Source organism: Acanthochromis polyacanthus, chromosome 1 (assembly GCF_021347895.1).
Source record: "Acanthochromis polyacanthus isolate Apoly-LR-REF ecotype Palm Island chromosome 1, KAUST_Apoly_ChrSc, whole genome shotgun sequence".
NCBI classification, from domain to species: domain Eukaryota; kingdom Metazoa; phylum Chordata; class Actinopteri; family Pomacentridae; genus Acanthochromis; species Acanthochromis polyacanthus.
Window position 1 is genome coordinate 24,995,627 of NC_067113.1, and position 26,206 is coordinate 25,021,832.

The following is a 26,206-nucleotide window of genomic DNA, read 5'->3' on the forward strand; positions in this document are numbered from 1 at the left end:
CCTCTTGCTCACCTACTATTCCAGAGAAGCAGTAAAAACACATCTACAGTTTCTCCCCCCACACTTTCTTGGGCATCTTCTCTCTGTTGGAAATCTCATCAGAAAACATGATGAGAAGACAGAGGCTGTATTTGAATAATAGCTCAGTCCAGAACTGTCTTCTTTGGTGTCCTGCTGGGATAATTGCAGGTGAGCCATGGAGGAGATAGACGACAGCAGCAGAGAGACAGAGAGCGAAATAGGTAAACACAAGAGTGACGTCTGCGGTTGATGACTAACACTGTAGTGACTCCAACACTCTCTTTCTTGTGGACTGCTGGAATAAAGGGCTCTGCTGGTTACCTCTAATTATTCTGAGGTTTAAAGCAAGACAAATCTTTATCCAAACTGGATGTCACTGCTTATAGTGCACGCACTCCATAGATATATAATTTGGTGATTATATAATTGTGTATCCAGATATAACCAGATTTAGAGCCTTTACTCCTCTTGCTTTGTTATTTTTAAGCTGTCAGCGTCACTGGAGTTCTTCTTTTACACAGCAAACCAGACAAAACATTTTTTGCTGCAGCTGTTTTTGGACTTATTGCACCATCTAGTGGTAAAGCCGACGCTGTTACACATTAAAGCCGCGGAACTTTCAAGACCGAGCTCACCAGAGGTCAGTAAAACGCCTCTGCAGAAACGTGCAAAACTAGTTCATACTTTACATAGTTGATTCAGTTTATTTTCAGAGGCATAAAATAAAATACAGTGATTGCACACACGCACAAAATCATACAAAATGGCAGCTTTTGATGGAACTACTTTGGCACAAAATGAAGAGGACACATGAAAAGTGCTCATTTGGACAGAGAAACAGACACAGACAGGTAGAGGAATTAGAAATGAGGACACACGGAGAAGGACGTGCAAGTAAATCTACAAATGAAACAGAGCACTAAAGAGATTAAAGGCTGAAGAATAACATTTAATTAAATATTATTTGAGTTTACATCAGTAGTACCAGTTCACTGTGAGGTCTCTGTCATGCTACCGCTTGTTCTGCATCGCTTGACCCACCAGCAGACATAGGAATACATGTCCTCCTCTTCAAAGTTCCCATACAGACAGTAGCTGTATCCGCTGGTGCGATGCAAATAAGATCCACGAGGGCAGGGAGACGTGAGGAGTTTTATTTTGGAATGGTTTTTTTTTGTAATTAACGCACTTGGGCCCCCCGTCTTGAAAAGCAGCACCACTTAAAAGTGAATCCGACGCTTGAGGCTACAATAGATTCATCTTACGTGGCTCCATCCTCATCCGCTTCTGGCAGGCTGCCGGGACACGGCTCCATGGTAACGGCGACGCCCATGCCGCTGCGTCCGAGAGGCATGTCGGTGACGCAAGTCCATTCATTTCTTTCTGGGCAGTAACACTCGACGCTGGACAGGAAGCCATGTTGGTTAAAACCTCCTGAATGGGCACACACACACACACACATAAAGAGTACAGTTAATGAAGCCGCTAATAAACAAATTAGGCAACTGTACATCAATGAATAATTAAATTAATTTCTTCCGTCTTTAAGCAATTTATTTCTCGGTTCACAAACGGATTCGCGAAACAGGTGAATTTTACTCTTTGATTCATTGTTGATTTAATTTATGTGCCATTTCTTCCTGATGTGACATTTAATTTGCCTGCTGCAAATCTGTTTACTCTTCACATTTGAACCATACGTTAGTCTATTTAATTAAACTACACTGAGTCAATGAGCCACATTGGAACAAAAAAAAAGAAAAAAAACACAGCTGCCACTGTAGTAAGAGTGGATCACCTACTGATCTAGTTTCTAGTCAATCCAGATTATTTAAATAGTGAATCAGTATGTATCTTTTTACACTGAGATGCTTGCAAATGTCATGACATTTTCTAGAAATCTTTGAGAAGAGACAAGATCAAAGTATTTAAAAAAAAAAATCCTAAAAATAACATGTTTATAGAAGTCATTTCAGCCCCCAGAGGCACTTATACTCAAAAATGTAAAATTGCCTTAAATATGTGGGAAAAAAGCTTGATTAGCAACAACGCACAAAACAGGTTCAACTGCAGACAGTCAACTGTAATCAATCGTGAACCAGAAACGATAGAAAAAAACTATCACAAGCTCTTCTGGTTCATTTTCTCTCACTCGACATCCTTTCAAAATGTCACTGCGATTGGGGACGTAACTGACCGAAGACAAAGATGCGTCCCTGGTGGACTGTGATTCCATGTGCGCTGCGACAGTACTGCATGGAGGCTCTGGGCTCCCAGATGTTCCTCACAATGTTGTAACGTTCCACAGAGCACAGCTGCGACCGCCCATCGTAGCCTCCTACAGCGTACAGGTACGAGTTCATGCACACCAGTCCTGCAAAAGCAAACAGAAAAAAAAAAGGGAAAGCTATTGTAAAGTGTTAGATGATAAGATTGATTTCAATCTTGAACGTATTCAACAGCAGATCAATTTTATTTTGCCATCAAAAAGGGAAATTGGGAAACAACCAGTCTTCCTCATATATTTGAAGGTTTTGTTATGTAAGAAGAAAGCAACATGGTGCAGTTTTACAATGAGACAATTTGTTAAGAAGGTGCAGTGGAAACTCCAGGGATAACACTTCAATTAGAGGTTCTGATAGGTCGATTTTTTGTTAAATGTTAGGAGAGCGCAAAGCAGACGTTTCCTTAGAGTGTAAAGCTGAACCAGTTTACTGCTGGCTGAAGCCCTAAATTGGGCCAGAAATGCCAGAAAGCACACAAAATCTTATGTAACACTACTAGTAAACAGTGTTCATGTGACGCTACTGGTAAATAGTATTTGTGACACTACTAGTAAACAGTCTATGTGATAATACTAGTAAACAGTCTTTTTTGACAATACTAGCAGACAATCTTTTTTTGACGCTACTAGTAAACTGTGCTCGTCTGACACTGCTAGTAAACAATGATTCCAGCTTAAAGTTTCTACCAGTAACTAGTAAACAGTGATTCCAGAAAACAGTCTTTTCAGTTTAAAGTTAAGTTTATTTTCTGCTGACTGAAGTCCTAAATTGGGCCAGAAATGCCAGAAAGCACACAAGATCTTATGTGATACTAGTAAACACAGGCATGAGGGGGAAAAAAAAAAAAACGCATACACAGACCAACACACACAATCTAAATCTATTAATTTGAGTAGAATGGCATGCTAAACTGTCCTGTGTTTAACTCTTAAATCAGCTCAGAAGTGCACACTGACTCACCCAGTCCGCTGCGAATAGTGTTCATGGGAGCCAGTTGTTGCCAGCTGTTAGTGTCAGGCTGGTATTTCTCAGCAGTGTTCCAGCGGTTCTGTCCATCATACCCCCCCACCACATACAGCACCCCCCCACAGGCTGCCACTCCGGCCCCCAGGCGAGCCATCGACATCGGACAAACAAAGGACCAGCGGTTAGACTCTGGATCCCACCTGCAAACCAAACAGCAGTCACTCAGTTCATGCACAGTGGTCGGTGCGGCGATAATCTGTTGACGTTTCACTAATGACGATGCAATATTACTCGGTTAAAATGATCAAATGAATGCATCGGGGCTGCAAACGTTAAATTGATTCAGAGGACTCAGGGGAGCGGGCTGTACGCAGCAACCTCCTCAATCTACACCAGCCAGTCAACTTTAAGTGGATTAGGTTAAGCTGGCAACCATGTTTGGCAACTATTGACGAGCTTTATTTGAAGCCAAAGATGTTGTAACACCAGTGAGAGCAGAGAGAGACAAGGAAGTCGACATGGAGTGCAGCAGACATCTAAAAAAAACATCAAGTCTTCAGTGCACCACGGGTGAAAAAAAAACAACAAAAAAACAGGCTTAAAGGTCTACGGTTGAATTAATCTCAACCCTCAGGACCTCAAAGCCAGCCAGCAGGTTTAAAAGGCGTGTTATCTGCCAAATGCCAAAATAACTCAATTTTTCAGAGTTAGAAACTGTAAAAACAGAAAGTATCTTAAACTGTCCGACAGTCCTTAAAAAAACCCCTCATTGAATCAAAGCTGAAAATCAAGAAATTTCATCATCTTGCTCTACTGGTCCTATTTAATAATTTGTCAATAATAAACAATTTTTCGTAAGCAGATTCTGTCAAAACGCAAAATTTCTGGATCTCTCAGTGCAACTGTGAAGCTATGAGCAACTTGGCTGCAAAAAAAATATGCCATTTCATAAAAGTTCTTTAACTTTTTAGGCTGAACTGCAGGCTGTGTACACAGAACAAATAGGGGACGAGTATGAAAACAAACTGAAAATTAAGTAGTAAGACATCTATAGCATGGAGAGCTGCCAGTTTTTCTAGCACTGGGAACACAAGACATTATGTTGCAGTTCAAAGTGAGTTTTAAAAAAAAGGAGAAAAAAATGCACATAAAGAGCTTGGGAATCAGAGGGTTAACGTAGTTGGCATAAAGACTGCTGGCAGGAGGAAACAGCTGGCCAGACTGTCTAAAGATTAACGAATGAATAAATAAAAAACTACTTCCTACCAGCAGCTCTTCAGTTCACCAATTATTACAATGAATACAAAAACAAGTGAAACATCAAACTGGTTTTACAGTTTATGATGCACTTATTCCACAGCTTTTAACTCGAGCACTTTGGTTTTTTTGTGGATTAAACAAACTAAATATAAGATGTGAATTCAAAAGCTGTGAAGGTGCCTTCATATGTTTATCTTTAAACATTAGCAAATTAGCTTTACTGTTCAGTGTTTATCCTAAAAGTTAGACACCACGGTTAATAGGCAGATATGTGACTGATATCCATCTTTTTGTCTAACTCTCTAAATAAGCACATTTCTCAAAATCTCTTAACAGTTCCTTTCCCACTGAGAGGACACAAACAAAAAAGGCCTGAATCATGGTGAGGCAGCCTGGACTGCATGTTCTCTGACTGGTTAATGATTAAAAGGATGTTGGCAGTGACTCTATTCCAGCTGTAAACTGCAGATAGGAGGGTGGCTGATGTTACAGCAGTTTCCCCTTAAAGTTGGCAAAGTGCCCTTTGGGAAAGCACTAAATTTAAATTTTGGATGATCTTACTGACAATGACACTGGGCTCCAAACACTGAAATTATTATATTATGCATCTACAGCAAGACACACAATGCATCAGGGACAAATTATGCTTCCCCCCCCCTAATTTAGCAGGCAGGTATGACTCCCTGCTGAGTCTCTTGCCTGTTGCTTGGATTCATTTGGGAAGCATCCTGAGGAGAAAAGCCTTTTTCTGCCAACTATTATTACTATAAATGCTCTAATCTCCTTTGATGTGTTTCACATTGAATTTTCATTTCAATAGTTTTATCAGCTTTCATTATATTTAGCAGCTTCTCACGAGAAGACTCCCAACGGGCGCCTGATGAGTTCTAATAATTCTCTTGTGACTAGCATCTTTTAGAAATCCATACCTTTCACGAGAAAAGGGGATTAAGGTCACATTTGAAGCACGGTTCTTTAGATACGGAAAAGAAAGCTAATGGCATCAATAGAAACTGTCATTCTCTGCCCCCCCCCCCCCCCCCAGTAATTGCTTGATTTACAAGAGCATTAAAACTCCTCCTGGCAGAGACTTAAAGTGTTCCGACCAGATCGACATTCCTGGGAAGTTTGTCTCGACATGTTTTGAAAACGCTCATGTTGTTGTCTAATTAGGCTAATACCAGCAAACTTCTTGACTGCACTTTAGGTTGAATGGCAGCTATTCATTTCATCTCTCTCGTGCCATTACATCGCAGAGGTAGCTGCACTTAATCTAACAAAATGTGCGCAGGAGAAAAAAAACAAGCACTCATTACATTCAACCTAGTAAGAAAAAAAACATAATTAAAAGCTAATTATTTCTTGAGTGCCTCACGCAAAAAAAACCCCCAGAAATGCCTCACCTCTCCACCGTGCTGTGATGCATCGAGCCCTGGGAACCTCCGACGGCGTAGATGCAGCCGTCCACCACGCCCACGCCGACCCTGTTCCTGGGGACGTTCAGGGAGGCTCTCTGGCTCCACTGGTTCGTCATGGGGTTGTAGCAGCACAGGGCATTGGACTCGGTGTTGTTTTGGAGCGACATGTTCCTGCCTCCAACCTGAGTTTGCATACAAATTTTTACAATTCTATTAAGAAATACTGGTGAGAAAATTAATTTTAAATGCAAAGAAAAGTGACAAAATTGAGCCATATGCCATGTGATGAGATGGAATTTATAGCACCCCACTATAAAACAGTAGCAGATCTTTTAGCCATCAGGCTCCTCTCTTGTGGAGGTTGGGTTCAGACACCACCTCTACTTTGAAGATTAGATAAACTTATTGCCAACTCAGGTGACCCTGAACCGGCCCTTATTTATGCCGTTATAGCCCTGAGCTGCTTGGGGACGTCCTATGACTAAGCAAATCTTCACGCATTGATACCACCAGTGCATGTGACTAAATTTCTGCATGCCTTAGTTTCTGTTTTGTCCTCTCAGCAAGTATTTTTGCCTGCAGAGCTGCACTTCTCTGATCTTCGGTACTGTCCTTGCCAGCATTCCCAGTCTTTACTGTTCTCTTGTTTGTTGTCTTTTCTCTCTCCCCTCACCCCAACAGGTCGAGGCAGACGGCCGCCCTGCCTGAGCCTGGGTCTGTCGGTGGTTTTCTTTGCTCCCTCTGTCCCCAAGAGCTTGCTCAAAGGTAATTTTTTTTCTTCTATAACATAACATTGTAAGGTCCTATCCTTGCTATGTGAGGTACCCTGAGATGACTTATGCTGTGAATTGCTGCTATGTAAATAAGACTGACCTGAACCTTAAAGCATTATTCAAAGAATAAAATTCATTTCACTGGTAATACGACAGAACTGATGCCACCTACAGTGTAGAGCAGTCCAAACAGTGCACAGGCTCCCAGACCACTGCACGGAGTCCCCATGTCGGCCAATTTTATCCAGACATTCCTCCTGGGATCATAAGCCTCCATGGAGGACAGAGAATGCTGGCGGTATCTGAACAGAGAAACAGTGGGGTTATAGTTAGACAGATGAATGCTCAGTTATAAGAGCCAGAAGCGGAACAAATAGAAAGAATCCTCAGATTTTCAACTCTCCAACTGCCCTTGAGATGGGTATCTGCTGGTACACCTAAGCAAAGCTCAGATTAAAATCGCCACACATCAAAGTACTTAATTGTAGCTTTCAAAAATGTGCCAAAATAACCACTATATTCTGTAAAAAAAAACAAAAAAGTGCAACCAATAAGTAATTAAGCTGCAACCACCAGTCATGTGACAAACCTGGCACTATTTGGCCGAACTGTTGACAGTGTTTACACAGAGAAGAGACGACACAAGAGACTGAAAGGAAATTAAAACATACTTGATAACTAGTGTAGGCAGAGCACGATTTAAAATTGGCATACAGAAAGTTGTCAGCGAGTCGTTGGAAGATACATTCAGCACGGTGAAACATCTGGAGTTGATGTGTGAAAAATGACAGTTTTGCAGAGGTTGTAAAAATACAAGTAGTAAATTATCTATAGTGTGTGGACAGAATTTTTTCCAATGCTTGTAACACAAATTCAAATTGTATAAACAGTCTTTCCATAGAGGGGCAAAATTTTACAATGCAATGAAAAATAAGCCTAAAGGGAGTAAAAATGTGCCCAAAAAAATGCCCAGAAACTGGTTGCTGTCCAGAGGGTTAAATAAAGCAAACCAAGGAGACACATTCTTTAAAAACCATAGAAGAACTTATCATATAGTGGGCCAAAGACAAGGCCTAAGACAATGTGTTGCATGTACAGGATTCATCCGAGTTGGATGTTAAATTTCACAAAGGAGCTGATGTGAAAATAAAAGCAAGCTAATCAAAAACAAACTGATAACCTCGAGTATATCTGTGGGTCAATGACAGCACTATGCCATAAAACTGGTCCTATGACACGCTGTTCAACGACGCAGAACAACATGACTATTATATAAGCCAAGGCTGGCTCAAAGCACACTGTTAACCCTTTGATGCACAATATGGGTCAAAAGTGACAGAAATTCAGTGGAATTCAATGTGGATCTCCTGACTGACACAACACATCAAATGGTTATAAAAAACGCAGCACGAGTGGAAAAACCACCACCAACAGGCGCGCACCCAAAGAAGATCTTTTGTGGTTGAAACTTTGCAGAGTCAAACAGGAACTGTGAACAAAAAAGGCATTGTGGGATACTTTTTTGGTCTACTTTTCAGATCAAAATATAGTTTGTGGTAAGGATGTGCGCGACTAGTCGCTTAATCGTTTAACCGCCTACTCATTTATTAAACGTTTAGTATTTTACTAGCCGGTTAAATGCTAGTGTGCAGTGTGCCGTCTCAGTGGATGACTGAACATCTTCATCAGAGGGTGAATATTCCTCTTCAGAATATGAGTAAGGCATTACTTGACAAAGTACTTTGTCAGCGTTGACCAGACCTCTAGGTACGGTGAGTTTTCTCACTCTAAAATGTGCCGTCTTGCGCTCTGATACGCTCCGATGGCGAGTCTCGTCTCCTCGGTTTTCAAACTCTGTAAACTCCAAAACTGAATGAAAACATGCCCACAACTGATGCTCAGATTGAAGTTCCAGATGTCCGCCATCTCCTGGTGTACAGTACATGAGGCACACGATGCAGTATATTTAAAGCTATGGCTTGTTATGTTCAGCAATGTTGCTTGTCGCAATATTGCGACTTTGGCGCTTAAAGGGTTAAATTGCAAGTTTTTTGAACCGACTAGTCGCCAATAAAATTAGCGACCAGTCGGTTCGGAAATTGGTCGAAATTCCCATCCCTAGTTTGCGGTGCTATATAAAGACCTTTCAGAACAGAAAACAGGGCTCCTTAGCAAGAAAAACAGATTGTGTAGCCCGCTAATATCCACTAGGTGTCAGACAGTCACTTTCTAGATCAATGGGATGCATCAAAAACAGCCTGAGTTCAATAAAAGGGCAAAGTGATGTGGCAATATTAACTTGTGACCTTCAGTATCAGTAATAGATACCAAAAGTGTGCAGCAGGTAATGCATTATCGTTGAGGATATATGAGATAACTACCCTCCGGCCACGTAGATGAGTTGGGTTCCACGGTTAGGTGCAGGAGGAAGCTTCCTCAGCGTCATATCCTGGAAGATTTTAGACAGGAAGTCCTTACAGGAATTGGCCTGAAGGTAAAAGAAAGGTGAAAAAAAAAAAAATCAAAACAAGTGAACACTTAACCGAGTGGTTACTTATTAAAGAAATTGTTACTGGTTAATATAGCACTTCACTTTCATCACACTTCTAGAATGAAACACCAGCAGAGCATATCTTTTCTGAGCATCTCCATGAGAAGAAAACACTGGAAGGCTGGTGTACCTTGCTGAGGATGGGACAAGACAGCAGCTGGTTCTTCAGGAATTTTGGAGGCAGAGCGTAGATATGAACCGCGTTCAAGAGAGCATGAAGATACTGAGCTCTGCCCTCCATGTCCCAGCGCACCCAGTCGGTACAGGCCTTATACACCTGACGGGAAATTCATTTAAAACATATCAACATGTGGCGTGTCATTTTTATCTAAAGGCATTGATATTAACTGTGTCACAACTGATATCAACTGTGCAAACTTATGTAAGTCTGGTTTTCTCATTTAGTATCAGGTCAGTCTTTATATTCATATCTAGAAATATGACATTCATATAACTAGTCTGCTTATACAACTTCGTTCATGCTGTAACATTTCACATATACCTGTACAGTATAAAATACGCTTTACCTCGTCTGGTTAGATGCTAAGCTGCATTACATTTTCTTAGTACTTATGTGCAATGACAATAAAGTTGACTCTACTCTAATTTATGACAATATTGGTTGGAACCACTATTTCAGTGCAAGCTATATTATCATAATTAGCTCATGCACTGAGGTTATGTGCATATTTTTCTATGAATTCGAAGTCTAATAATATTCTGAATGATTTTACATTTATTGTAATTATTTAGATGATTTTGAGCTGTGATAGAAGCAAAGGGGTGGACTTTGTTTTTTTTGTGCAAACATGAAGGAAAATGTGTAGAATTGGGCATCAGTGCAATTTTTGACATCACATTAGATTTAGAAATGTTTGATTTTCTTATTTAAAGTGAGAATAAATCAGCCAAATGTAAGGAAACGCATCAGCGCCTGCAGCGTTACGATTTTGGATTGAGTCTAGACATGGAGCCTTTCTAAGATGAATGAAACACTGAGGCCTCCAAAGATTAAAAGAACTAATGCAGGCAATACAAATGCATTTATTTCTCTTTGTAAAGACAAATGACAATCTTAATGCATCTCCCTTCAGCTTTTCTGAGTTTCTCTTATGACAGTGGAATAGTGTAAAATATAGCAGGCCATAGCAATAACAGAGCACTGAAACTACAACTTCACAAACCAAATTCACTATTTTAAACCCGATTACGACAACTACACATTTATGTTGCATCTCCATTGTCTGTCACTGTAATTATTTGACTGTTGTCCACATGTGCAAACACCAAAAACATCCTACAACACACAACACTATTCCCATGCTTTGACCTATCCTAACAATTAGTAGAAAAATGATCCCAAGTCAAACATAATGCTTATATCATAGTTTTTTTTTGCTAGTTATTTTAATGCCACGCACCTCCGACTCACAGAGCACCTTGAGACTCTCCTGGCTGATGAGCTCCAGCAGCTGGCAGTGGCTGAGGCTGAAGAACTCATCTTCTTTGGTCACCTACAACAAAGGGACACTGCAGCTGACATTTCACATTGTATTTAGATGAATCTCTTGCCAGGATGAAACTTTTTTTTGGACCACTTACAAATACAGTTTCCATTATTTAAAAAAAAAAAGTGACAAGAAAAGAACAAGACAAAGTACATGCTGATCCCGTGCCAAGTTTATCCTCAAGGCAGATGAGTGGTCTTTGGGTTTAGATACACATTAAACACTGCAGCTTCACTTTGACAACAGCTATCAGAGCATATGAATACAGGATGTGATGTGACATATTCACTATGAAAGAAGCAAAGCAGAGATCAGCTGCCAAGTTGTGACTAATTAGCTTTTCATTAACAATCAACATTGGTGCCTTACTGCCTTCGACATGCAATCAGTGTCTATATGATGAACAGCCAGGATAAAAAAAAAAAGTGCTAAAAGCTGCCGTCAGGAGCTTTGATTCAGGCCTCACAGTCTGACCTCAGTACCGAGCTGCTAGCGAGCGCTACGGCTGACGTTGATGGAGCGCAGACTGGCAACAAATGAGTGCAAAGTACAAGATCGGGAGAAGTCAGTTAAGAATCTAAAAAGGCAGAGCTGGATGCGAGTTACTTCACTACAAAGAGCAGCCGAAGGAGACAGAAAAGAAGCGAGCGGGTAAAAAAAAAAAAAAAAGGGAACTAATATGTAGCTGCAGACGACAAAAATGATCAGAGATTTTGTGGATTAAAAGACAGGCTGCTAAGAAATGACCTGTGGGAACTTTACACTTGAATAAATGAATCTCCTGCTGGGAGACAAATAAAGACATTTGCTCTTGCATGTACTTTTTGGGCCATATCTTCCACAGATGGACCCAAAGTGGCTTTCTCTGTGGCCTTTAAACGCAAAAACAACACAGCCAACATTAACAATGCTCACAACAGGTGTGAGCTTGCATTATTTATTGCATTCGAGATAAAGAAGGCATTTATGCAAGGCCAGACAATTGACAACTTTTAATCAGTTCTGTTTCTTTGCACAACAAAGCAGCCTTCGTCACAGCCAACGTCAGTCTTAATGCCGCCGACAGCTGGAAAAACATGGGTGTAACATTGTCGGACATTAACCAAACAGTTCTTCTCAGCTGTGCTTGGAAACGCTGGCACAACCATGAGCAAGTTTTTAATGAACAGTTCTTGTTCACAGTTCAGTGCACATCCACCTTCCTGCACAGAGTCAGTGATTTGGGTAAAGTTCACTTTAGCATTGTCAGTGGTGTGAGAAAAACATGTTTGAAAACTTTTCTAATTTGCTCAACAAATGCTACAGGTGCATTGGATACTATATACAATGCAAGAAAAAGATTTAGTCTGTTTCAGTACGAAATCTTATGCACCAACTTGTATGTTTTAGCTACTTGGATGTCCTCGGTATCTCACGCATGTAGGTGAGACGCCCGGTCAGGACAAACGGAAAAGAAAAAGATCAGGAAGCAAAATGGAAAAATAGAGTTTGAAGTGGTGAAAGATTTACCCAACATACCGCTCCAACTACACCAAATAAAACAATAAAATAGCCAAAAATGTCTTATAAAATTAGGGAGATAGAACAAGCAGAAGAGGAAATAGAGGTTAAAACCATAAAAGCAAGGATAAATAACAGTAATAATAGTAAATACACAGGTAAAACTGTAAATACATGAATAAAAGGTAAACAGAATACATTTTTTTAACAAGTCTATAAAAATGGGTTTTACACATTGATTTTGAAAAAAAAAAAAGACACCGATTCTGTGGTCTTATCTCATCAGGCAGGTAGTTCTAAAGTCAAGGGGTCCTGGTGGCAAACACTCCATCACCCTTAGATTTAACACTTTAAACTGTGATGGTCAAAGCTGGTGCAACATTACGATGAAACATGTCCCAATTGCATTGAACAGGACATACTTTGTCCCAGAAGCTGTAATACTTACCCAAAGTACGGTAAAGTATGATATTTTGAAGGCAGTCTGTATGTTTGTTAAATGAAGAGTGAAGTTTCGATAAAGCCATGTGACCCGACTGAAGATTTTAGGAGAAAACTAAGCGTTGCATGTTTATAAAACTTACCTCACTGAAGTGTGTGTTGATGTACTCTCGGCCCCGCTGGTGCAGCTCCGTGCAGCCGATCTCTTCTGCAAAGCGAGCGATGCCGATGACGTTGGCCGGCTCCAGATGTTTGATGAGGAAATCACAACACGCTTTGGCCACGTCCTCCATCTGGTATCTTGTAGAAAATGTCAGTAAAGTGGAGAACACAACATGACTGCTCGTGTATTCTCCTTCTGCATGTACACCTTAAGTGTTATTCAGTGCATTTGACTGACAAAATCTGAAAGGAGAGGTGTGTAAATACAAGCTTCCAGCTGTTTTAAGTGACTCTGGATTTTCTCCCTAAGACAGTGCATCGTTGTTTAAGTACCTCATGGCAGCCAGAAGAACGTGCAGCACACACGTCTCTCCCACCGTGATGTGGGAGGTGTAGGCGAAGTCGATGAGTCTTCCCACCACCTGGGGGCAGACATCGCGCAGGGTCACCTCGGAGGCGCGGCACTCTTTGAAGCTGCTGGTGAACATGGCTCTGAAGTAGGGGCTGCAGGAGGCCAGAACCACCCTGTGCACCTGGAAATGAAAAATAAAAAATTCAGTGGGTTTGAGAGTGAAACACCGCACACTTTGTGACGAGTTGAAAGACAAGTCAAAGTAAAGGAAGTAAATTAAAATGCAACATAAAAAGAAGTTTGTATTTCCCTTTCATCTCTCATTAGGTGGTTAAAAAAAAAATCTATACAACATTTTATGCTGAGAAAAAATCTAATTATATATTTTTCTTCTAATTGTCTCCATCTTTATTTTATGACTATTTTACTTCATTTACCTGTTTTACTTCAGCACAAACTAAGTCATCGATCAATTCTTTGTTTCCCTAAAGCAGCTTTTTGACAGCATCTGATCAAAAGCACAAATTAAAATGTCATTTTCCAACATACTTGTAACGCTGAGTTGCAAACATTTGAAATGAATATACTAACTTGACAGTGTAAATCAAACCTAATTAGGCTAACTCGGAGCCATCAGTGTACAGATCTTTTGTCTGCACTCTGCATGTTGCATTTCCAGTTTTACAAATGTTTTTAAGACAATGAGATGGGTGCGTCCTTTAATGTCCTCAACAGTGACTGAAGTTGGCTTAACGGCTTAACAGAAAACACATGCTTTGTAGCAAACAATCCCTGAAACCAAACGGAACAATTAAACTTAATCTGCTAGTGCACGCAGGATAATAATAATCTATAACCTGGACTGCACGCTGCTGCAGCAGGATCTCCTGCAAGCTTATAAGGGATGACTCCAATTAACCATTAAAGATTTTCTTGATAAATCATTTCTATAAAATGTCAGAGCAATTAGAAGTATCCGTCACTAATGTCTAAAGCTCTGAGGGATATTTTTCATGATCTTATTTTGTTCAGACAGTCTTAAAATGAATTTCTATTACATAAAAAGCAGCACACACAAAAAAGACACTTTTACTTAAACATTTATTTTTCTAAAAGTATTGTACTTGCTACTACATTAGGTGATGCATTTAGCTTAAACTCCTCAAACACTTCATATTAACAACATAATTCTATTATCATTCACAACATTACTGTTTTATTTCAGTAACATTGCCAGTATTACTTTTATTTTTTAATTTTTATTGTAGTTCTATTTAAGCATAATTATGACAAAATTGATCATACTTATTGCTTTTCTATTAGGTGCTGCTGTTGGCTTATACTCATACACTTTATATTTACAATTTTTGGTTTATTCTTATGCTCCTGTCTTTTTTCTGAGCAATTTCTGGCACAAGAATTTCCTTTGGGATCGAAGAAGTTCTGTTTTTATCAAGTCTTGATGTATCTTGTCTTAAATTATCTTCTAGTTTCTGATCTTAATAGCGAAGTCATCTGCACACGACAGAAGCGAGAAACTGGGAATGTTTGACACTTTTACCTTAAAGTTCGGTTAAAGTGAATCAAAAACAATCACAACTGTTACCTGTTAAATCTGTATTAATCGATTAATTGTCTCCCTTGTGCTTGTTGCAACTGTAGCGAAAGCACTTAAGCCAACAAATTTAGTAAAAGGAAATTTATATTATATATTTAAATAACAAAATAAACTGCACACAAGCATCACAAGAGTCAAATTGGCATTTTCATTCGCATTTAACCGTCTTGTGTGGTTTACATTGCAGCTTGATGGGATCTTTTCAACCTGTTTCACTTCAATTTAGGTTCACTAAGTTGTTTCTTTGCTTGTTTGCTGTCCAAAAAGTGTCACTGGGTTACATAAAATGAGTCACAATCTATTCTAATCATTAATAATTACCTTGAAGTCCACTGTCCTGTTGTTGTAGGTGACATGCAGCACCAGGTCGCACAGCATCTCATGGCGTCTGAACTCGTCCATGACCTTCAGCGATCTGGAGGCGTGATTCTTGACGGTGTAGTCCAGACACCCGGACCCATGCATCGAAGGAACCACAATAGCTGAGAAATCTGAGTCGCGTGTTAGACGTTTCTTCCTCACTGAGCAATGCATTCTGGAGAGGGCGTGGCAGTGACTCCAGATTTAGTTATTCTAGTAATTAGTGATTGATACCTGCTCAGTCATATAGTCTTTTACAGTCCAAGAAGTTCAGTTCTTATCCCATTGGGGTCAGACTGTCAACAGAGGAAATTCCTTTGGTCTTTAGTTCATAAATGTGAAGTTTCCAGTGAGCAGATGTCTTTAGTTTTTCCATTTTTGCAGAAGATTTAGCACAAAAATCTCTTCAGTGAGTCAATGTGTCCCAGGAGATTAGGCAGAATGGTATTATCCATTGGTGATCAGGCAGAGCATGCCGTTTGCTGCAAAAAAGGAGTTCCTGCTTGGCGTTTCTCTGCTCGAACGCGGCGGTGAAACCAGCTTGTAGACCGATGGTGAACCACACGATGCTCCCTCATTCACACAATCAGCCTCCGACATGACTGACAGCATTTACGTCAGGATGAGACGGTTTCCACACAGCGAGTCAAACCACCATCGCTAAATGACTGCTGGTCCATAATTTTCAAGTTTCTGGGTTTTGAAAGTAATCCATCCTGACGTTTCTGAGAGTCCTCTGCCATGTACAGCTCCAGAGAAGAGGAAGCGGTTGGCAAACGCAATCAGTCGTATCGTAGCAGAGATTTCTTTAACAGGACATCTGTAGAGAAGCTTTTCCTGTAAGGGAGAATAAAAAACAGAGAAAGTTAAGCGAGTTGAGAGACTTTTAGTGGTTTCAAAAGAAGCTAATAGAATCAGAATCCCTTGTGTATGTAAATGTGGGTGTATGAGAGTCACACACTTCAGGTTTCACTTCCCTGAAGCTGAAAGAGAAAAGACGTTTTCTGTTGAGCTGCTTCATGCCACAGATTTCACTAAAAGAAACTGTCACTGTATTTTTAGTACTTGTTCAAATGGGGAAGCGATTTTCTACAAAAAAAACTTTTTTCAAGCAGAAGGTTGTCATATCCGCTCTGTAAATGCATCATTTATAATGAACATTCTACCATTTTTATTTACTTTTATTTCTCCTGGGCTGCTCATTTAACTGTACTGGAGTATTTTGATCTGTGACCTCAAACAGAAACTAAAAAAGATAAAGAAGTTCATTCATACAGATAAAATTCCTGCAATTCCTGCCTTTTAACTCCTGAGGTCAGTGTTTTAATTGTGTGGATTGAATTTTTGAAGAGGTTTTAAAATATGTCAAAAAGCAGGCTACAATAAATCTTTGTCCGTTTTAATTTATTTTCAGATTGTTCTTTAATTAATCAATCGATCATTTTGTCTGAATGTTCTGAAATGTTGAAAAAACATGTCACAAAATGAAAACAGCAACTTTTCATGCATAAAAAGCTAAAACCAGACAATATTTGATGTTCTTCACAGAAAGTACAATTTTTAAATATTGTGGAATATTGAAAATTTTCAAATATGTCTAAAACTAGGCTGCCATTAACTATTTTTCTAACAAATTTGTAGATTGTTTTCTTAATTAATCAAGTGATCATTTGATCTAAATCTCCAGCTTCAATCAAATTAGAAGGTCAATGACTGATCAGGCTGCCATGGTGTTTCTGCACAGTATGATCTTCTCACACATAGGTTATTGTATTACTAGCTGGTCTTTGACAGGCAGCTCAACATTAAAACCAATTGAAAGTCTTTTTAAAAGAGCTTTAAAAACTCTTGATAAAAAAAAGTCTTCCTATCACCACTGTAACATTCTAACAAAATTCAATTATTAAGTTTTGAAAATTCTATTACATTTAAAAATGCTTGCCTGATCTACAAATGTTTACATGGGTTGGCACCGCCACCTCTCTCAAATTACATTAAATACAAACCAACTGTGAGGTGCCAGTAAGGAAAACAGCTTTTGGTCAAAATGCAATGCGGTGGAACAAAATACCAACTTCGGTGAGGGAGGCCCTGAGTTTTAAAACTTTCAAAGGTCACTTAAAGGAGTGGCTCACATCTAATCAAAAATGTGAGCATTGATCAATAACACTAAAAAACACCTTATGGATTACTGTGCAATAACCTAGCCACTGAGAAGCACTTTATGGACTCATGTGCAATGCACTACTGTACTTTAGAATTTAAAGTTTTAGAATTTTGTCTCAAATGTAAATGATAAATGATTAACTTATTGAAATTTAGTGTTTGTGATGAATTTATCAATGTCACTACTGCCTTTGTGGTTGGGAACTGCTCTCGCTCTGACAGTCTCCAACTATTTAAAGTTTTCCTTTCAGTTTTTGTCTTATGTCTTTTGTTTTCCCTGCCCTCTTTGGTTCTCTTTCTTTTTCTCCCTTTGTCCTCTCCTGTGTCCTCTTTCACTCTGTCCCTGTTTGTGATCCAAGTGTATAATGTTAGTTGTGTTCTATGTTTTTGACTTCTTTTACGTATTTTTTCTGTTACTGTTTAATGTGACCATTCCATCAGCCTGTCTAGGGACAACAGATGGAAATTAGCCTGTGGCTATAATCTGACATATTTACATATTTATATGTTCATTAATATGTGCTATCCCTATCAAATAAATGAATAAAAAAATTTTGAAAAATGATGAAAAAAATAATTTTATACATTATATCAAAAAGAAAAAAAAGCAATTTATCACATGTGAGAAGCTAAAAAAAAAAACGGATAATATTTGACATTTTTTCTTGAAAATGTCAAAGCAAGTTTCATCTAGTGGGGATTAATGGAATCAAGTATGCCAAAAATTGGGCTTTAAATAACCACTTTTTAGTATAAATTTATTTGCTGATGGGTTTCTTTAATAATCAAGTGATCATTTGGTCTAAATGCTATGAGATGGTGAAAAGACCTTATGCATTATGTTACAACCAGAAAGAATAAACGGCAACTTAACACATTTAAGAAGTTAAAAACCAAAAACTGGGCTTCAAATAACTACTTTTAAAATGCAAATTTCCCATTAATCAAGTGGTCATTTATCTGACTTTTCTGAAATGTTTAAAAAAAACAAAAAACAAAACATCATTATGTCACAAAGAAAAACAGAAACTTATCACACCTGAGAGGCTGAAACCACAAAATTTGACATTTTTCCTGAAAAATGTAGATGCAAAACTTTTTTCAAATATGCCAAAAGCAAGGTTGTAAATAAGTAATTTTTTAGTATATAATTTTGTCAATATATTTTTAATTAATCCAGGAATTGTTGACTCTAAATAGTAAGAAATAGTGAAAAAAAAAATTCTTTCATTGCGTCATAGAGAAATACCGCAATGTATTGAATGAGAAGCTACAACCAGAAACTGACTGTTTGGGGAGAAAATGCCAGAAACTTCTTCAGATAAAGGGCTACAAATTTTATTTTTTTTCAATATCATATTTTCTTCTGATTGTTTTTTTTAGTTAAGTGTTCATTTAGGGTAAGGTTTACGAAATGGTGCAAAAATTAACTTATCTGTCATGTACCACAAAAAAAACAAAACAATTCACATTACAGATGCTAAACCCAGATAACATTTTGCATTTTTTCTTGAAAACAAGAAGTATGAATATACCGTGTAATCCATTTATCAACGAATCATCGCAGCTCTACCACAACCACACAGAGGTACTTCTACTTAATATATTTAAAACTTTGCCCAGTCAACACAGTTTCTTCACTTCTCCTTTCAAAAGGTTCCTCTGAACAGCAAACTGTGAGCAGTGAGTCACAGAGGAGTCAGTGAGACTCTGCAGACATCAGATAAAGAAACACAGAACAGACATTCACACCATTTAAAGCAACACAAAGTATGAATGAATTCCTAACAGACACCAGAAGCTGTCACCGACCAACTACTCTGCTGTATTTCTGAATCACATTCACTTCTGTGCTCCTGCTTAAACTTATTGGGTGCTTCATTTTCTGCATTGCAGCGATTTTATGCATCCATGTCTGCCTTTTTTTTTTTTTTTTTTTTTTTGCATCAATTTAAGGTGCAAATCGCCTCATGTAAAAGAAAATCCAGGCACAAAGCAGCAAGTTAAAACAGAATATAAAGCAATAAGTCTCTGTACTGCTTTCAAATATTTATTATCTAATAAATCAACTTTACTTACGTAATATTATCGCTGCTAAGTCAACAGACATCTTGGCAAGATTGACTCCGTCCTTTTGTGTCTTTTGTTTGGAGGAGGAGCCTCATTAAATGTGCAGGTGGCACCAATTCGGATCAATTAATCTGTCATCAGCAGTAGTTAATTTGTAACTCCACTGAACTTTTTGGCTTGTGTGTTTCAGCAAAGCTTCTGCTCATGTTCCGAACATTTAAAACACATCATAAAGTATTAAAATTTTGAGAGAATCAGCAACTAAACCTGAATGAGAAGAAGAATCTAGTACGTTCCAGTCAAAATCCATTAAAATTTTGATCAAATCTATTAGAGAATGAGACTCTAAAATTCTAAAAATTTTACTTAGTGGCTCACAGCTTGCTCGGTTTGAGAACGTTAACAAAAAATGTCTTAATATGAGACCTCCTCCTTTGTTTTTGTCTCCTCCACGATTATGAAGCTTTCTGTGTTTGCACCAGGAAAGGACGAGCCGCTGTGCTGCTGCCGACTGAGATCACAACGCAGTTTGCTCATGCGGTGGAGATAATTGTGTTTTTCACAACAGATTCAGTGGATGTATGAGCTCAGAATTCACATTTTTGGAGTAAAAAAAAAAAAAGACTCAGAGGAATAAAACTTCCGCTGCTCTTAGAGGCACTGTTGCATTTAAAACTATAGCTTTATTTCAAAATAAAAGCCCTCTGCGTCTTACAAACTTCAGAAATGTGTGTATTTGGCCGTGTTACCAGGAAATTGATGTCTATGTGGCTCGATAACCGATTTTGTTTTGTCACAGACGTCTGAGGCTGATCAAAATGGAGATATCAACACCACAAACATGATTTGATTCACTTACAAGCTTACATACCCGCTTCTTATTTACGTGTTATTTAAGTGAAAAAGCATTACGAGCAGTTTACAGTTGCAAAGCTGCAGATTTGCTAAGAAATGCAGGGATATGAGGGTGAAAACACAGTGGATCGTTGCTTTACGCCTGCTGATACAAACCTACACCGACAGCTTGACCAACAAACATGAAATCCCTGCATTCCTCAGTGTCACTCGCTGCTGCAGCTCCGAGCAGAACAAATCAGCTCCTGAGCTCCAGAGCGAGCAAAGACTTCTCTTATCCTGCCTGTTAGCTACAGTGCCTTTATCTGCGCAGGGGACGCCGAGAATCGGTAAACACGCAAGCGTGAGCTCGATTTCTTGTGCAAAAAGGGACGAAACCATGCACCCATGGTAATTATTTACAGAATGTCACTGTTTTTTTTCTAATATTTTGTGAGTATTGCACTCAGTAAAGTTAAAAAAGGCGGTTTGGAGTGAAGGAGCGCAGCTTTTGCAGAGCTGCACAATGAAATCTGCTCAGCCTCACATCTGACCCTGCAGTCAGTCGGCCTGTTTGCCGGTCATATGACCAAAAGTGTCAGACAGAAAGGGAGGGAGGGCAGAGAAAGAGAGATCATGAAGAGGGGGGAGGCATACAGCAAGTATGAGAGAGAAAAGCAAAATGGGAGGGTAAAATGACTCCATTCAGACTAAGGAAAATACGAGGGAGTTCGACAAGAGACAATAATATAGTAAGGGTAGTTTCCATAAAAAAGGGCCTTTGTGCTTGGGTAGATCAGCCTGTCCTCTTCTAATCAGGCTTTAAGGGAGTGAACAGCAAATTACAGCTCAGAGTGCACAGCTCGGCTACTATAAAGCGTTGCTCAAGTCTGCAGTCACACTGTGAGAACCCTGGCTGACTTTTGGTCTCGCCACCTCACTGATTTTGTAAAACCAAAAAAACGTGACCAGGAACACCACAAACGGCGGCATAGTTTGGCTTAGGCACGTTGATTTCCCAAACTGCTGCTTGAAATTAAGAAAAAGACATATTACTGCCAAGAAAACAGCCCGATTCGCTTAAGGAGTGGCATCCATCACATGAAAATTGTACTTTTGACACGAAAAACAAAGAGACGATTATGGCAACTCATTGACTTTGGCACCGGAGCTGTTTGCTTTTCATAAATCAGAGGCCCGACTCAGTGCAGAACTTATAAAAGAAAAAAAGGGGAGACAGAGAGAAGAAGAGTTAACCATTTACAGACGGTCGCATATACAGGACAGCACGGTGAGATCTGCCGATTGTGGCCTGTGCAGCAGCTTCGACCTGTACGTACGACGCACAGCAAGGGCTTTACATGAGGACCAAAGAGTGTCCCGCTCTGCCTTTGTCAACATGTTTTCTAAAATTGCTGAGCTGTAATGACCACACGTGTTTTGAAATGTTTTGTAACTGCAGTGACACAAGACCTCCCGCGGTGTCAACCTTCATGCAGCTGACTTGGGTGAAAGGTTGCAGATGACGTGGAAAGTGCCACCTCAGACCTCGAGTCATATAAAAAGAGATAAAAGCTGAGGTGCAGACATTAAGGAATTCAACGGGTTCCCCAGAGGACATGAAAAATAAAAGAAAAACAGACACTCCAGCCTGAAACTACAATGGCATAATGGAGCCTCCTGCCCACGCACTCACCATATCAGAACAACTAAATACACAGTGAGCTAATTAAACAGAAAAATTACCTTCTTATCTGAAAAAGTGTGGACAGAAACAATTTTGACCATAATGACGATTGATGACATGCTGATAAATGCAACACAACTGTAAACAACAACAGAAAAGTTGAATATTCTTGCTTTTATGGTGCTTGCAGTGTCATTTGAGTCATTTTACCCCTCTAATTTACTGATAAGTTTTTACTAATAATTATTTTTTAACCACTGATGAAAATGTTTGAAAACTGTCCATAAAAATTCCTAAATGCCAAACTGACATATTAAAAATATTGTTGTGGTCTGAGCAACATTACAAAGTTAAATTAAATTCTTACATTCAACGCACTAAACAAAAAGCGGCGTGAAACTCGTTGGCGTCTACCTTTAAAAATGAACATTTTCTGCTGATTTACTGCTAAATTAAGGTCTCCCTAATGAGAATTTCGTCCTTTTCCTTAATCCTGAATGTTTAATTATGAACATTGTTCTTATTTAGCAGGAATTCACTAAATCACAAGCAGTTGTTTGACATTTCTATTAGTGGATTGATGTGAATTTATTATTCTGAAAACTGATTTTGTACTTTCAGTCATTTTAAACCTAACTTTGCAAGGATTTGATGGTTGCAGATTGGTCAATGTGAGAAATTTACATAATTTTAACATTTTATATGACTGTAAAATGGATTTGGAACTTGTACGTGCAATAGTGTGTCCCTTTGGACACTGGTTTAGTAGTTTTTAATTCATTTTCTGGCTTATTATTGACCGATAATCAACTTAATTAATCAAATCTGAAATTCTAGACACAAAGGTCACAAAAAGGAGCCTCCAACTGTCTTCTTTCTTGCCACAAGCACAGCAAAACTACTAGATATTTAATGCACAGTGACATAACTAAGCAAAAGGCTCACATAAGAGCAGCTACAACTAAGAAATGTTTGGCGTCATAGTTAGAAAAGCTTATTTTAATGTACAGTTTCTGCTATCTACTGAGTGATTCCAGCTTTTCAGGGAATTCTTTATTTATGATGATGTTTCTGTGGGAAGAGAAGTCCAAAAAATCCACTACTTTGGCTCCATTTGGCGCTCAGCCTCCCACATATGAATGACAGACCTGCACAAACTACAATGCGTAAAACTTTCAATTCCCTTTCAGGTGTCTGGGTGCCACTGGAAATAAACTAGAGGTCGACAACAAACTTGGAGGCTTTTGTACATGAATGTAGTTGTTGTTGCCACAATAAGTAAAGTCACGAGTTCGGCTGTAAGATCTCAAACTCACGGAAAGCGTGCTATATCAGTGATTTTTATCCAAAAAAGGCGCGTCGCTCAGAAACAGGCTGAAAGCGTTTTGTAACAGCTGCGAGTTCACTCACCTCCACCCTGGACGACAGCTGCGAAATCAGACGAGAAAGCACCGCGGGGGAGTTTATCAGCCCGGCCACGGGAGGGTGTTTCTCCGGCGGAAGCTTCTCGGTCCTCTCCGGGGCACTCAAACCTGCGGATCGGTCGCTCGGATCCGCGTCAAAGGCACAAATGCGCGGAGTCGCTGCGCTTCGTCTCTGCGGGCTGGAATCCAACCGGAACGGGGAGGAATTTCGGCACCAACATGACACTGCAACTCTTTACACTGCAAACAGCAATACGCATGTACGGAGACCTACATGGCAACAAGTCAGGAGCGGCATTCCTCAAACTGAAACTGGATTATATAACAGCGGATGAAACCTCGCTGCAAGCAGCAGGATCAAGCTGGAAAACCTTCTGTTATTCATCCATCCATTCTCACAGGGAAACTGAGGGGGGAAAACCTCCAGAGAATAATCTACAACACTTCCTGAGAAGTTTGACGGATGATTCATGGACAGAAAGACAGAAAAGAAAAGAGAGGCTCTGGAGGTGCCCTTTTCATTTCCGTATTCTGCCCTGATGAGTCATCTTGGTTGGCGTGTGTGTGTGTGTGTGTGTGTGTGTGTGTGTGTGTGTGTGTGTGTGTGTGTGTGTGTGTGTGTGTGTGTGTGTGTGTGTGTGTGTGTGTGTGTGTGTGTGTGTGTTCTTGTACTTGCTACATGGTGAGTACCATTTTCTGCATTTAAATATCAAAGTGAGAACATTTTTACAAAGTGAGGACATTTTGGCCGGTCCTCACTTTAAAACAACCATGTTTGAGGGTGAACACTTGCTTTTAGAGAACAGGTATGAATTGAGGTTTGGTTAGGGTTAGGGTAAGGATTAGGGTTAGGCAATCAGTTGTGATGGTTAAGGTTAGGGTAAGGCTCTAGGAAATGCATTACGCCTATGGATGTCCTCACTAAGATAGAAGTACAAACGTGTGTGTGTGTGTGTGTGTGTGCGTGTGTGTGTGTGTGTGTGTGTGTGTGTCACAGCAAAACCACAAATCCAACAATAACTCAAAACATTTAGAGGATTATGTAGAAGACACTACATCAACTTCTTGGACTGCACTGAATGTGAATGTTATGAATCATACACTTGCCCTAAAAAAATAAAAAATAAAATCATAAATAAGTTAAAACTGATGAAAGTCATCTTAATCTACTATCCTTTCTTTTCATTTTCATTGCTATATAATGTTATTTTAGATAATCCAATAAATTAAAACGTAATAGCCAAAATATCGGAACTCTCACCCTAACATTTTTGCACTTTTTTTTTTGGAGAAAATCACTGCATTTAAGCACTTTTTAAAGCTCCTAATTAGACTTCTACACTTGTCACCTCCTAGTTTAGCTGCTCCAGATCTCCCAGGTTTCATAATAATGTTGCTAATGATAATTTTATCTGTGTAGCACATTTTTAAAAGCAGAGTTCACAAAATGCTTTGACAGACAAGCCAAAAACCAGAGGATATTGAGGAAGATAATATTACAGAAAGCAAAATGCTATTTCAATTATTAAAAATTAACAAAACAAACGCCAGCTGATACAAATATAGTAATAAAAGCATTGAAAAAGCCATAGCATAAAGTGGAAGAGAGAAAAAGAGACAAGATGACATGGAAGCAAGTCAATTAAAATGGGTTTTCGGAAGTGATTTAAAAGAAGAAACAGATTCTGGAGCTTTATTTTATCAGGCAGGTTGTTTCAAAGCTGAGGGTTCTGATGGCAAAGGTTTGGTGACACTTAAATTCAAGCCTCGACTTTGAAACAACAGAAGGGCCCAAACAAGAGTCAGCAGGTCTGTTATATAACCAGCGGTCAAACCCTGATAAGCTTTAAATGGGATCAATAAAATGTCAAAAACAATTCTAAAGCCTAATTCGAGTCACATTGTTTTAAAAAAAAATGTAAAAATTAAAAGAAAGAAAAGAATAACAAATCTAAATCAGTAAAAACCAACTGGAAAAATTGAAAATAACTGCAAATGTCTGTAAAATAATGACTTTTTAAAATCTGATTTGAATGCAATAACAGGTGTAACTTTATGATCACACATTGTAAGAGAAAAACTTACTATTTGTAAAAATACAGATTTTTGTTGTGGACATTATTTACAGTTTTGACCTGTTTTTTGTAGTCATATACATTAACATAATAATTTAACAAAATAGGAAGAAGTCTTTAGAACTACAGTTCAAAGAATTGTTTACCATTTTTCAGTCCTTAATATACATGCATTTTCTTCAACAGCAAAAATCTGTATCTTTGAATACAGTAAAAAATAGTGTAAGTTTACTGTCAAAAATTGTAAAAGGACATCATTTACAGTTTTGGTCTTCTTTTTTAAGGGTAATGTGCCTTTTTTCATCTGTGATTTTACTAATTATTATCTATATTTAAAGAAAAAATAGGGAAAATGCCGCTTTAATGCAGTTTTAAACAATAGCTCTGCTTTGTGGGTGACCAGGGCTCAGTGGAAGGTAAATCAAAGTGTCATCTGCGAAGAAATGAAACGGTACTGGGACGCTGGAAGAGAGGTAATGTCTTCTGACTACAATTTTCAGCTTTTTCCTTCCAGTTGGACCCTTGATACACGTTTATGACCATTTTGCTTTTAAAGGAACCAGTAAAACTTACAAAAATATCTTATTTTGTTGCGTCTGTGCAAAGAACATCCTCCAAGGAAGCACTGCATCTTGTCAACATGCATGTAGAAAAGTCTCTTTTTAAAGTGGGCTCTAAGTTGGTTTTCTTGATATGGTGGCTTGTGATGTTAGCTGTTCTAAAGTTCTTGCTGGT

General features: G+C 38.9%; 1 protein-coding gene across 1 annotated transcript; it reads right to left on the reverse strand.

The window, feature by feature from the left end:
- Positions 1-702: 702 nt before the first annotated feature.
- Positions 703-23,904, reverse strand: keap1a (kelch-like ECH-associated protein 1a). Its single transcript, XM_051954996.1, has 12 exons — positions 23,383-23,904; positions 15,177-16,052; positions 13,219-13,418; positions 12,867-13,023; positions 10,696-10,788; positions 9,405-9,551; positions 9,105-9,211; positions 6,896-7,025; positions 5,936-6,132; positions 3,267-3,472; positions 2,219-2,395; positions 703-1,455 (listed from the first exon to the last, which is right to left on the reverse strand). Exons 2-12 carry the CDS (start codon positions 15,387-15,389, stop codon positions 1,283-1,285), a joined length of 1,800 nt encoding a protein of 599 aa, XP_051810956.1. The 5' UTR covers positions 15,390-16,052; positions 23,383-23,904; the 3' UTR covers positions 703-1,282.
- Positions 23,905-26,206: the final 2,302 nt, after the last annotated feature.

Bases quoted from the DNA above. Each gene is read 5' to 3' on its own strand.
- keap1a (XM_051954996.1), bottom strand. From the start codon at position 15,389: ATGCATTGCTCAGTGAGGAAGAAACGTCTAACACGCGACTCAGATTTC. The intron at 9,552-10,695 runs GTGCGTGGCATT...ATTTCCCGTCAG, and splicing joins AGGTGCTCTGTGAGTCGGAG to GTGTATAAGGCCTGTACCGA. The intron at 7,026-9,104 runs GTAGTTATCTCA...TTCTCTGTTCAG, and splicing joins CTCATCTACGTGGCCGGAGG to ATACCGCCAGCATTCTCTGT.